General features: G+C 40.2%; 1 protein-coding gene across 1 annotated transcript in view; it reads left to right on the top strand.

The window, feature by feature from the left end:
* The window catches only part of PTPN11 (protein tyrosine phosphatase non-receptor type 11), an 80,560-nt gene that overhangs the window by 23,396 nt on the left and 43,201 nt on the right, over window positions 1-13,963 (top strand). The window contains exons 3-4 of the mRNA XM_080821919.1: window positions 6,593-6,787; window positions 9,231-9,423. Coding sequence (XP_080678045.1) covers window positions 6,593-6,787; window positions 9,231-9,423 — 388 coding nt within the window. The remainder of the gene's footprint in view (window positions 1-6,592; window positions 6,788-9,230; window positions 9,424-13,963) is intronic.

Here is a 13,963-nt window from a genome sequence, read left to right as displayed (position 1 = left end):
GACCTGAGCCGAAGGCAGAGGCTTAACCAGCTGAGCTACCCAGGCACCCTTGTGTTTCAGTACAAGGAATGGATCTTTCAGTCCTAAGGATTTACCTCAGCACAGGCTTCTAACTTAAAGCTGTGTGATATTTGAGCTGTAAGAGTTTGGTTGGAGAGCATATGATAATGATGCTGCTGCTGATAGCAGATGTGACTGAGGACTTGACATATGTACCAGGCCATTGCACCACGCACTCGGCACATATCATTGTATTTAATTTTCCCGACAGCTTGGGAATAAGTTCCACAATTACCTTCATTTTGCAGATGAGTAAGCCGAGGCACAGAGGTTAAGTTAGTTAGCTACTCTCACAGCTTGTCAGTGGCAGAACCAGGGCTAGAGAATTGGTGTGATTTTTTTTCCCCCTTTTTCCTCAACTTTTTTTTTTTTTTTGAAAAATGTCTGACCTGCAGAAAAGTTGAAAGGTGAATATAGTGGACACGCACATTCTCTTCACCGGCCAGCGTTTTGTCATGTTTGCTCTTTCTGAGTATGTTTGTGTGTATATTTTTCCCCCCTGAACCTTTTGAAAATAAATTGCAGATAATCAGGATATTTATTTTTATCTTTATTTTATTTTATTAAAAAAGCTTTTTTAGAGATTTTATTTTTAAGTACTCTCCACACCCAGCGTGGGGCTCGAACTCACAACACCGAGATCAAGAGTCTGCATGCTCTACTGACTAAGCCCACCAGGTGCCCTTTTTTGCACCTTTAAATACTAAAGTGTGTACGGCGGAGAAACAAGGGCATTCTGGACAGCTACAGAATCATTAAGAGTAATACATTTTAACCTTGCTTTAATAATATTGTCAAATATATAATATACCATCTGTATTCAGACTTCCCTTATTATTTCAATTATGGCTTTAGAAGCAGTTGAGTCTCTCTACCCTTCACCCCTCCCCTGCCCCCAGACTAGATTCAGGAGAATCTCGTCAAAGATCATTCATTGCATTTAATTTTTATGTTTCTAGTCTCTGTCTCTCTCCTGACCTTTTCTTCTTATCCCCATCTTTTAGCTTTTTGGGGAGTCAGGCCGGTCATTTCTTGGGTTGTCCTCCAATCTCAATTCGCTGATTGTTTCCTCATTTTCACATTCATATGAAACATTTTGGGCAAGCACACTCCAGAGGTGATGCCGGACCACCCTGTTATTTTCACAGGAGGAAGCACAGGGTGCCTGTTTGGCCCATCCTTTGATGGTATTCGGTTTAACCGCTGGATTCAGGTGCTTGCCAGATTTTTTCATTACAAAGGCGCCTTTTTCTTTTTGTAATTATTAAGTGGTCTGATGGATGATAGTTTGTATCTTCTTCCCCAGCATTTTTCCACTTCGTGTTTTTAGCATTCTTTGATGAAGTTTGTCTGAATAAATCATTTTATGGCACCTGAAAAATTATTTTTCTAATTCTGTTATTTCTTTTTTTTCTTTCTTTCTTTCTTTTTTTTTTTTTTAAAGATTTTATTTATTTATTTGAAAGAGAGAACACGAGCAGGAGAGGGGGTCAGGTGGGGAGAGAAAGAAGGAGAAGCAGACTCCCTGCTGAGCAAGGAGCCAGTGGACACTGGATCCCAGGACCTTGAGATCACGAGATCATGACCTGAGCCAAAGGCAGATGCTTAACTACTGACACACCCAGGCGCCCCTCATTATTAATTTGATGTTCTAGTTGCCCCACATTTGGGTGGCATGGTTCCTGTATCCTTTTGACATTTCTCCAGTGATCTTTGAGTACATCCTTGCCTTCTGGTTCTGTGAGATGTTTCAGGCTATTTTTGTAGTTTCCCCCCCCGCCGCCCCAAGCCTGGAATCATTTTGTTTCTCTCAAGAGCCTTGAGTCTTTCAGTGGGAAATGGTGTTCAGGAACCAAGATTTAGAAGCTAGGTGTGTTTATTGCTTCTCAGCCCTCACAGTAGACAGAGCTGGGAAATAAATATTTATATATTTCAGACCAAGTGTTCTTACTGATAGTTCCAGTTCAATGCAACTTTCTCACCTTTTCCTATTCCATATTTGTGTTTCCCTTCTCTTGTATGGGGAACCCTGCTTCCAGATGCAGCAAACTCACTTGGCCATTCTATAATACAAAAATTGTTCCAGAATTACTATACCACTGTCATTTCTTTTTTTTTTTGTCATTTCTTTTTTTTAAAAAAGATTTTATTTATTTATTAGACACACAGACAGAGATCACAAGTAGGCAGAGAGGCAGGCAGAGAAGGGCGGGGGGGAAGCAGGCCCCCTGCTGAACAGAGAGCCCGATGGAGGGCTCGGTCCCAGGACCCTGAGATCATGACCTGAGCTGAAGGCAGAGGCTTAACCAACCCTGAGCCACCCAGGTGCCCCATTTCTTTTTTTTTTTTTTAAGATTTTTTTTTTTTTTTAATTTGACAGAGATCACAAGGCGGCACAGAGGCAGGCAGAGAGAGAGGGGAAGCAGACTCCCTGTTGAGCAGAGAGCCCGATGGGACTCAATCCCAGGACCCTGGGATCATGACCTGAGCCGAAGGCAGAGGCGTTAACCTACTGAGCCACCCAGGCGCCCCTGTCATTTCTAACTATGAACCTGTTAAGTGAATTTCATGATTTTGTCAGAGTCTTTCTTGTTCTTAGAATATATCCCACTAAAACGAATAGCACTGCTCTAAAGGTACTGGAATTAGGTTTTTTGTTTTTTTTTTTTTTTAAGATTTTATTCATCCATTTGACAGAGAGAGAGAGAGATCACAAGTAGGCAGAGGCTTAACCCACTGAGCCACCCAGGCACCCCTGGAATTAGTTTTCTGTGTAGTTGTGAGTTAATTACAAAGCGAGATTTCTATTTGTATTCAGTGTTTTTCAGGTATTCATTTTTTTCTGATCTTTGTGGATTAAATTGTATGTTTTGAATATGTGAAACATTTACAAGATTTAAAAATAAAACTGTATAAAAAGGTATTTTCTGAGAAATCCCATTTTTTTTTGAGAAATCCCACTCTTATCTATGCCTTGCACCATTTCCATCCATCCCTGTAGATCATCATTTCCCTTAATTTCTAGTTTATCCTTTTGTTTCTTTGTACACATGAAGTAGAATACTATCTTTCCCTATAGTTTACTTTTTTCACTTACAGAAATCTTTTAGTAATCTTTCTCATCTTCATAGTCAACTGAATAGTGTATAAAGGTATACAATTTCCCTACAGATGGGAGTTTAGTTTTTTCTAATATTTAACAGCGACCAATACGGCTACAGGGAATGGGATCACATTTTGCGTATGTTCTGTGCTTTTGAAAAGCTGCCTTTGGAGTGAATTCCTGGGAGGGAGGTGATTGGGGGAGACAGTAAATGCACAGGCAGCATTGCTTTTTCAGATTCTTCTCTGTAGTGATTGCACCGTCTTGCACTCCCACCAGTCATACACGGGGGGCCCCATTTCTCCACAGCGTCACCATTTGAGTGTGGTCAGGTTTTTCCTTTTCATTAGCTTGATAGATGAGAAATGGTGTCTTTGCGAATTTTAATTTTTATTTCTCTCAGGATTGAAGGTGAGCATCCTTTAATGCATTTAAAGACCATTTGTATATCTTTTTTGTGAACTTAGAACCACTGCTTTTGACAGTTGTGCAACGCGGCCGACTTTCACTTTTTCTGTTTCTTTGTCTGTGTGTAGCCGCTGTTACAGATGTCTGCGTGCCTCCGTGAGTGCGTGTATGCATGCATGTATGCGTGCGTGTATGATGTGTTTATTGTTGTGGTTCTGTGCAATCTAACCTTTATGTTATGTGCCCATGCTTAAAAATTGATCATTATGTTACCTTATATTCAGTTCATCAAGGAAGATTCCCCCTCCCTCTTTTTCTCCTCCTCCCACTCTTCCTTTATAATCTTGAGGAAAAAAATACAGAAAAATACATAAAGTTAGGTATAATCACTCATGTTGTATTTATGGCCATTTTCCCTTCAAAATAGAATATAAAATAGAATATTTTAAATATTCTATAGAATATATAGAAAATATTCTATAGAATATAAAATAAAACAGAATTTCCCTTTACTCACCATCCTTGATCCTGTTCTTCCTTTTGTGCCATTGGCAGCTAGTCTCATGAGTTTATTATACTTCATTTAAAAAAAAATATATATATATATGTATGTATGTATGTTTGTAATATAATAAGTAACATTACCTGGAAATAGTATCTTCACAATAATAAAATATAACACATATATATGTGTGTGGGTATGTCTGTATCTTAAATAATATATAGTATTACTGTGTGTTGTGCTTAAATTTTCATAAATGGTACATCCTGAGCATATCATTCTATGCTGTGCTTCTTTCATGCACGATTATGTTTTTGAGCTCCATCTGTGTGGCTGTGTATTAATGTCGTTCATACCTGAAATATCTTTCTTTGTGTTATGGCGTCAAGTAAAGGCTAGAAATGGGAAGTTCAGATGTTAAAGTAGAGTCAGATATAGTTGACCCGAAGGTGAGGGTGACCGGAAGGACCCTTTTTACCCACTGGAGAAGGCTGTCACCAATAATTGGAAGTAGGTATTGTCAGGAACATTTTGGGATGGTTTTCCTTATTTTCTTTAGTTCCCATGTTCTTTTTTTTTTTTTTTTTAAAGATTTTATTTATTTATTCAACAGACAAAGATCACAAGTAGGCAGAGAGGCAGGCAGAGAAAGGAGGAAGCAGGCTCCCTGCAGAGCAGAGAGCCTGATGTGGGGCTCGATCCCAGGACCCTGTGATCACGACCCGAGCCAAAAGCAGAGGCTTTAACCCACTGAGCCACCCAGGTGCCCCCCCCATGTTCTTTTTTTATTTGGTAGAAATGTGTTTATATTTTCCAGAGGCTTCATCAGTAATGCTTCAGGATCAGACTAAAAGCTCATAAGGTCAATGGTTATCATTTTGGAAGTGCCTGGCCCCTTGGTAATAATGAGTGTCCTTGTGATGTATTCATTTGTTCAGAAAACTGAATAGAAATCACAAGCTGCCTAGGCTAACTAAAATACCAAGTTTTATTTATTTAAGTTTTCTTTTAAGATTTTATTTATTTATTTGACGGAGAGACAGAGAGGGAACACAATCTAGGGAAGTGGAAGAGGGAGAAGCAGGCTTCCCTCTGAGCAGAGACCCCGATGCGGGGCTCAATCCCAGAACCATGGGACCGTGACCCGACCTAAAGGTAGATGCTTAATGACTGAGCTACCCACGTGCCCCTAAAATACCAAGTTTTAGAAACTTTTGATCAATGTTTTGTCACCTCAATGGGAAAACATTTTAGCCATCTCGTGCTGGAAACTGTCAGTTGTCTGTGTTTTTAAGGTACGATTAAAGTCTGATTATTTAAGGTGCGATTTAAGGTACGATTATATACAGTATCTTAAGTGTACAGTGACATGAATTTTGACAAATGTATTTATTTATGTAACCAACACCATAGTCAGAATATTTTCATCACCCTAGAAGATTCCTTTGTTCCCCTTTCTAATTTCCCTCCTTCTAAGTAGCTACCACTATTCTCTAACCCTATAGACTAGTTTTGCTTATTCTGCAAGTTCATTGACAAATGAAGTCATACAGCACGTATTCATTTGTGCCTGTCTTCTTTCTCTCTCTCTCTCTTTTAAAGATATTATTTTTAAGTAATCTTTACACCCAATGTGGGCCTTGAACTCACAACCCCAGGACCAAGAGTCACATGCTCCCCTGACTGTGCCAGTTAGCCACCCTTGGCTTCTTTCTCTCTCTCTCTCTCTTTTTTTTTTTTTTCATTTTAAAAGATTTTATTTATTTATTTGACAGAGAGAGCGATCACAAGTAGGCAGAGAGGCAGACAGAGAGAGAGGAGGAAGCAGGCTCCCTGCTGAGCAGAGAGCCCGGTGTGGGGCTCGATCCCAGGACCCCGAGACCACGACCCGAGCCGAAGGCAGAGGCTTTAACCCACTGAGCCACCTAGGCACCCCTTGGCTTCTTTCTCTTAATGTAATGTTTTTTGAGATTTATCCCTGTAGTTGTATGTTTTAGTGTTTTTTTTTCTTTAATTGCTGTATAATGTTTTTTGGTGTGAGTATGCAACTATTTATCCATTTTGGTGATAAATGTTTGAGTTTCCAGGATTTTTCTATTCCACATAAAGCTGCAATGAATATTCTCATACCAGTCCTTGGGTAACTATACAGTTTCATTGGTGGGGGGGCAAAATACTTATAGTGGATTTATTGGATTAGAAGATAGATTGATGTTTAATATATGTGTCTCTATTAATTACTGATGAGAAAATTATTGTCACTTAATATATGCAATTTGATAGGTTAGACTTCCAAAATAGAAGTTGTAGAAGGGAAAGGAGCCAAGAAACAAAGCCCCTTGGTGTTGAAATGGTTGACCGTGTGGTTTTCACTCACCACATTTATTAGAGGAAAAGTATAAACTGGCTTCTTGGGTATGTTTCAAGGTTTAGGCGGAATCTGATACTGAATATGACATCCATTTATACTAGTATGGCTCTTTATTGGTTTTTGTTTTCCCCCTAATGGACTCTTGTAGAAGAAATGGCGCCGTCACCCACATCAAGATTCAGAACACTGGTGACTACTATGACCTGTACGGAGGAGAGAAGTTTGCCACTTTGGCTGAGTTGGTCCAGTATTATATGGAACATCACGGGCAATTAAAAGAGAAGAATGGAGACGTTATTGAGCTTAAATATCCTCTGAACTGTGCAGATCCTACCTCTGAAAGGTCAGTGACTGTGGTGCATCTCTTCGATGCCGTAGGTGTTCTACAAATGCATTGTGGGGCCTTGGCTTTATCTGTTTCCCAAGCAGTCATCTTTGTAACTAAAGTTCAGTTTTACTGAAGCAAGAACCACAGGATCAGATTATTTTCTGAGTGCCCCTTTCTGTAAAAGCTTCGATCAGTGTTCCTTATTAGTTTCGCAGGGCTCTCAGACAATTCCTGTATATACTTGGTGCGTGCCGTCATTTTAAGATGACTGAACTTGAGCTGATCATCTCTGAGAGCTCTGAGAGCAAAACAGCTGCTAAGGGAGGTGCCAAAACAGCCGCAGTGCCTGTGCTCGCTCCCTGCCAGCTATGCAGCGGTGCCACCAACAGATGTCAGCTTAAGCTCAGCAGCCGAAAAGCAGAGCTCAGAGGGTTTTTCACCAGTTCTGTTCTGTTGTGTCCACAAATGTGGGAGAATGACCTTGCCTAGAGGGAGCTAAATGATTTCGGAGGGCTTCTTCCCCTTTTATAGGAACCAAGCTGATGAAAGCCAGGACTTGACTTATTTTTATTGATTTTATTGGTTTTCGACATTCCCAGTCTCCTGTCTGACTCAGTACACATTCAGGGTCTCTTTGTTAGGTTTGTGTATTTTATATCTCCAGACAGCTTTCTTCAGCGTGCCCCTTTATGTCAGTGCTGTTCTAGGCAGATCTTTTGTTTCCCCAGCTTCAAGCAAAAGGCTGTTGGCCAACTCAGTTTATTTCTAAATTTTACTTTGTTCAGTTGAGTGTAGATGAAAAATAACTCAAAGTATATTCTTCTAGCGATGAGCCATTAGTGCTATCTGCCATGATTGTGCTTGCTCTCTCACCAAGGTCCTGGGGGGAAAAGCCACATTAGTCATACAACTATGTTAAGATTTTTAAAAAAAGTTTGTTGTTTGTTTATTTATTAAATTCTACCCCAACCCCAGCATGGGGCTCGAACTCATGACCCCGAGTTCAAGAGTCTCAGGTTCTTCCGACTGAGCCAGCCAGGTGCCCCGCTAAAATGTTTTTTATAGTACCTTTTTTTTTTTTTTTTAAAGATTTTATTTATTTATTTGACAGAGTAAGAGAGAGAGAGAGATAGTGAGAGAGGGAACACAAGCAGGGGAAGCGGGAGAGGGAGAAGCAGGCTTCCCACCAAGCAGGGAGCCCGATGTGGGGCTCGATCCCAGGACGCTGGGATCATGACCTGAGCCGAAGGCAGAAGCTTAAAGTCTGAACCACCCAGGTGCCCCAGAATGTTTTTATTGGTATGTTAGAGTAATGTCGTCTCAGAGTCTGTCCTCTCATGGCCCACATCAGGACTCTGGAGTACTGGGTAAAAATGCTGATTGCTGGGCTCCTTTCAAACTAGTGTATTGCTATCTCTGGTTAGGAGGCATGGGAATTCACATTTTTAGCAAATTCCCTCACCCTTTCTCTAGATGTTACATGCTTTAGAGCTTGGAATGATAACCCAGTATATAGTCCAAAGATATTGACAACAATCTTGGAGGCTATTGAAGTATTGGTTGGAAATGTTTAAGAAATTTGGAATGCTTAAATTAATTTATAGTGAAAATCCTTTTTTATGTAGTGTTCACATACTAAAGCAAGGGCAAACATTCAAATGATTTTTTTGTCTCTATCATGACTTTCTATTTTAATTTTTTAAAAAGATTTTATTTATTTCCTTGAGAGAGAGAGAGCATGAGTGAGGGTGGGAGGGTTGGGGGAGTCGGGAGGGGCAGAAGCAGACTCCCCACTGAGCAGGGAGCCCAATGTGGGGCCCAGTCCCAGGATCCCCAGATCATGACCCAAGCTGAAGGCAGATGCTTAACTGACTGTGTCACCCAGGCACCCCCATCTTAAGTTCTTTAAATGGCTATGATTAAATAATTGGTCCTTTTGGAGTAGGGCATGGAGAAAACACAAAGTACTTTTTTAAAAAAAGATTTTATTTATTTATCTGACACAGAGAGAGAGATCACAAGTAGGCAGACAGGCACACAGTGGGGGCCGGAAGCAGGCTCCCTGCTGAGCAGAGAGCCTGATGCGGGGCTCAATCTCAGGACCCTGAGACCATGACCCAAGCCGAAGGCAGAGGTTCAACCCTCTGAGCCATCCAGGTGCCCCACAAAGTACATTTTTTAAAAAATGGGAGATTTAAAAGAAAATAGGAAAGATTGAGGGCATTTGTTTACAAATGACTGTGGGCTCATTTGAAATTTAATGGTTATTCTTAACATCTTTCTCATTTTTCCTGCCTGCTCGGGATGCAAATTGTCCCGCATGGGATTGGCCAGTCTCTTGGAGGAATGGGTCTGTTTTTTAATTGTGTTTAGGAAAGCTGGCTATATATGGCAGTTTTGTGAAAGAATACTGTGAACTGTGGCAGAACTCAATTGATTTTCATTTGAAAAAATTTAGGTGGTTTCACGGACACCTCTCTGGGAAAGAAGCAGAGAAATTACTAACGGAGAAAGGAAAACACGGTAGCTTTCTGGTACGAGAGAGCCAGAGTCACCCCGGAGATTTTGTTCTTTCTGTCCGAACTGGTGACGACAAAGGGGAGAGCAATGATGGCAAGTCGAAAGTGACCCACGTCATGATCCGCTGTCAGGTAAAGTCCCGCTTGAATCACAGGTCTGGCAAAATGTCCTCTTTGGGTGATTCTTCTGCTGGAGGAAGACAGACATCACTTCCGAAGTCAGATTTTCTTTGTTCAGGCACAGGCTTATATGCTTTCAGAACAATATTTATTACAATTGTTTCATCATTTCAGAACTTTATTAAATTATTTCTTTCCAGTCTATTGCTGGCAGATTAAGTCATGCCTCAGAGTATCACCTTTTGCCCTGTACCACCTGATCTGTTTTGGCTGGGGTTGACCTCAGTCTCCCTGTTTCTGAAGTGATGGTCTTGGCTCCTCCTTGGGGTTGTCACAGTCTGGCCTGATACTGTACTTGCCTTCTTTTTGGAGTTCCTGCATCAAGGATAGGAGAATTGAACTCTTTCTCTCTTTCTTCCTTCCTTCCTTCTTTCCTTCTTTTCTTTCCTTCCTTTTTCCCTCCCTAGATTTTATTTTTGAGTAATCTTTACACATAGTATGGGGCTCAGACTTACAACCCTGAGGTGAAGAGTCACAAGCTCCATCAACTGAACCAGCCAGGCACCCCTGAACTCTCTATTTCTTTCTTTCTTTCTTTTTTTTCTTTTTTTTTTTTTTTTTAAAGATTTTACTTATTTATTTGTCAGAGAAAGAGTACGAGAGTAAAGCACACAAGCAGGGGGAGCAGCAGGCAGAGGGAGAAGCAGGCTCCCCGCTGAGCAGGGAGCCCAATGCTAGACTCAGTCCCAGGACCCTGAGATCATGACCTGAGCTGAATGCAGACACCTAACTGACTGAGTCACCCAGGCATCCCTCACTATTTCTTGTTTTTAATGTGGTGACAGGACTAAGGGCTAAGGAAGTTGATTCTTGGTCAACTATGTCAAACTTTCCTAAAAAGAAACTATTTACTTATTGCTTCAGTTTTTAAATTAAATTAAATATGTATTTAAAAACCCCAGCTTTATTGAGGTATGATTCACAGACCATTCAATTCACCCTTTTAGAGTGGGCAGGTTTTTGGTATATGCACATATTATCCAACTACCAACACTAATTCCAGAACATTTTCAGCACCCCAGAAAGAAACCCTGTATCTATTACCAGTCACTCCCCATTATTTCCCCTCCCTTCAGCTCTCAGCATCCACTAATCTATTTTCTATTTTTATGGATTTGCCACTTTTGGATGTTTAATATAGATGGAATCATGTAATATGTGGTTTTTGCCTCTGGTTTCTTTTACTTTGCATAATGCCTTCAAGGTTTATCCATATTGTGGTGAGTGTCAACCAACTCTTTATTGTCAAAATATTCCATTGTATGGCTAGAGTACATTTTGTTTATCCATTAAAAAATTTATGGGCGTTTGGCTATTATGAATGCTGCTATGAACATTTATGTATAGATTTTTGTGATACTCTATTTGGTGAGACAACATCCTCATGTTTTCTTTTAATTTATAAAGTACAGTTTCCTTTAGTTCTTTGAACATATTTTTTTTTTAAAGATTTTATTTATTTATTTGACAGAGATGACAAGCAGGCAGAGAGGCAGGCAGAGAGAGAGGAAGGGAGGCAGGCTCCCTGCTGAGCAGAGAGCCCGACGAAGGGCTAGATCCCAGGACCCTGGGATCATGACCTGAGCCGAAGGCAGAGGCTTTAACCCACTGAGCCACCCAGGCGCCCCTGAACATATTTATACTAGCTGATTTCAAGTTTTTATCTGGGCTTTCTCAAGGATAGTTTCTATTGAGTGCTTTCCCTCCCTATGTTTGGTCCATACTTTCCTGTTTCTTTGCATGTTTCCTAATTTTTTTGGTTGGAAACTAGACATTTTAAGTAACATAATGTGGTGATTCTGGAAATCAGATGCCGTCTTTTCCAGGGTTTGTTGTTGCTACTTTTTATTGTTTCTGTAGTTATTGTTGCTCTTTCTGTGTTTTGTGATTTTCCTTTATTCTTTGCTCTGCGTAGCCACTGAAGTCTTTGCTTTGTTTAACTTAGTGGTCAGTTAATGATTGAACAGAGATTTCCTTAAATGCCGTGAACCATTAAGTCTCCCAGCCTTTGCCACGGGTGCTCTGTGTGTGTGTGTGTGTGTGTGTGTGTGTGTGTTAGGGCACAGTTTCAGTGTTCTGGCAGATTACAACTCTGCCTTAGCCTTCACTTTCTGTTTGTACAGAACCTCAAGGTCACTTAGAGGGGAAGATTAGGGTTTTCTTGGATCTTCCCTGAACTTCACACAGCCCTGCACATACACATAGCCTTCTAATTCTTAAGAATATGTTAGTGTTTTTTTTTAAACTGTTTATTTAAATTCCAGTTAGTTAACATACAGTGTAATTTATTTTGTTTTTTTTTTTAAAGATTTTATTTATTCATTTGACAGACAGAGATCACAAGTAGGCAGAGAGGCAGGCAGAGAGAGAGGAGGAAGCAGGCTCCCTGCCGAGCAGAGCGCCCAATGTGGGGCTCGATCCCAGGACCCTGAGATCATGACCTGAGCCGAAGGCAGAGGCTTAACCCACTGAGCCACCCAGGTGCCCTGATACAGTGTAATTTAGTTTCAGGTGTACAATATTGTGATTCAGCTTGTTCCTTCAAAAGCCCATCACAAGTGTACTCTTTGATCCTGTCACCTATTTCCCCCATCTTTCCACCTGCCTCCTCTCTGGTAACCATCAGTTTGTTCTTTATAATTAAGAGTCTGTTTCTTGGTTTGTCTATATCAGAGGTTTTCCAAGCCCTCTGTGGACATTACTTAGATTTTCCTTTTTTCATTTTGGTCAGTGTTTTATTTGGCTTAACTGGAATTGCCAGTGCAGGCTGCTGTGATATTAAACAGTTGCTGCTGATTGTTTTGGGCAGAGCCCCTGAAGACAGGGCTGAATGAGCTCTAAGTCAGGTCAAATAAACATAGGCTCTGAAAACAGGATTTTTCCAAGGAGATGCTAAATAGGCCCAATATCTCAGAGATATTATGGATTCGATTTCAGACCGTTGCAGTAAAATGAATGTTGCAGTAAAGCAAGTCAAATTAATTTTTTGGTTTTCTAGTACATATAGAAGTTATGTTTATGCTGTACTATACTGTAGTTTATTAAGTGTGCAGAAGCATTGTGCCTGAAAAACAGTAGACAGTGTACTTTTCTTTTGGACAACATACCTTAATTAAAAAATACCTTATTGCTAAAAAGTGCTAACCATCATCTGAGCTTTCAGCAAGTCATAATCACTGATCACAGATCACCATAACAAACAAATATAATAATAATAAAAAAGTTTAAAATACTGAAAGAATTACCAAAATGCGACACAGAGACACAAAGTGAGGAAATACTGTCAGGAAAATGGCTGTTAATAGACTTGCTTGATGCAGGGTTTCCACGAACCTTTAATGTGTAAAAAATATTTATTTGTAAAGTGCAATGAAACGAGGTTTGCCTGTAGGGATTATTCTCTGGGGATCGGTCTCTTGAGAGAGCTCCAAATTCATTCTCTTCTCCTCGAGCTGTGCGAGGTTGCTGGCTTTCACAGCTACCGTGATTATGAGGCTGTTGGTTTTCAAGGCTATAGAAGAGCTAGAGAGAGATACATGGGAATATAGGGCAAGTTAAAATGTCATTGTTTGCTCCTTACCAAGATGCAATCATTTTTCTTGAATAAATGTTCCTTGGAGTGTTGCAAGTTCTTGGTTAATTTCCAGAGTTCTGAAAAATTTGATGACAATTTTTACTAGTGTTTTTTTTGTTTGTTTGTTTAAGAATTTTAATGTGTTTATTTGTCAGAGGGAGAGAGAGAGCACACAAGCGGGGCAGTGGCAGAGGGAGAGGAAGAAGCAGAGGGAGTCCGATGTGGGACTTGATACCAAGACCCTGGGATCATGACCTGAGCCAAAGGGAGATGCTTAACCGACTGAGCCACCCAAGCATCCTTTTACTAGTGTTTTTGTTGTTTTTAGTGAAGAAAGGATTTTCAGAGGTCTTTCCTTTGTCATTCTGAAAGTGCTTCTTCCCCACTCTCCCATCACAATTTTACTCCTTTATTTTTATTTTTTTAAAGATTTTTAAAAAATATATTTATTTGACAGAGAGATAAGCAGACAGACAGGCAGAGAGAGGGGGAAGCAGGCTCCTCGCCAAGCAGAGAGCCTGATGTGGGGCTTGATCCCACGACCCTGAGATCATGACCTGAGCCAAAGGCAGAGGCTTTAATCCACTGAGCCACACAGGTGCCCCCACAATTTTACTTTTAAATAAAAGATCATACCCAAATATCTTCTTATACAATTTCTAGGATATTGTATTTTCTTAATAATAATAACATCTTTTCCTGTTGTTTCCCTTAAATAGCCTATTTTGATCTTTTTGTCAGAAAAAATTTCCTGGCCTCTGTTCATAATTTCCCTTTTAAATTTTCATTGGAAGAGGAAAGTAGAGACATGTATGCTGGTCTTTTTAGTGCTGCCTACCCAGCCTTGGAGTTTGTTGTGTTTCAGAGAGAAGTAGTTATTTACCTTTTCTTCAGAAGACTACTGTATAGTTTCTTAGC

This window comes from Martes martes (genome assembly GCF_963455335.1).
Source record: "Martes martes genome assembly, chromosome: 13".
Lineage (NCBI taxonomy): Eukaryota > Metazoa > Chordata > Mammalia > Carnivora > Mustelidae > Martes > Martes martes.
Note: the sequence above shows the minus strand (reverse complement) of the source record. Positions and strands in the feature narration are given on the sequence as shown.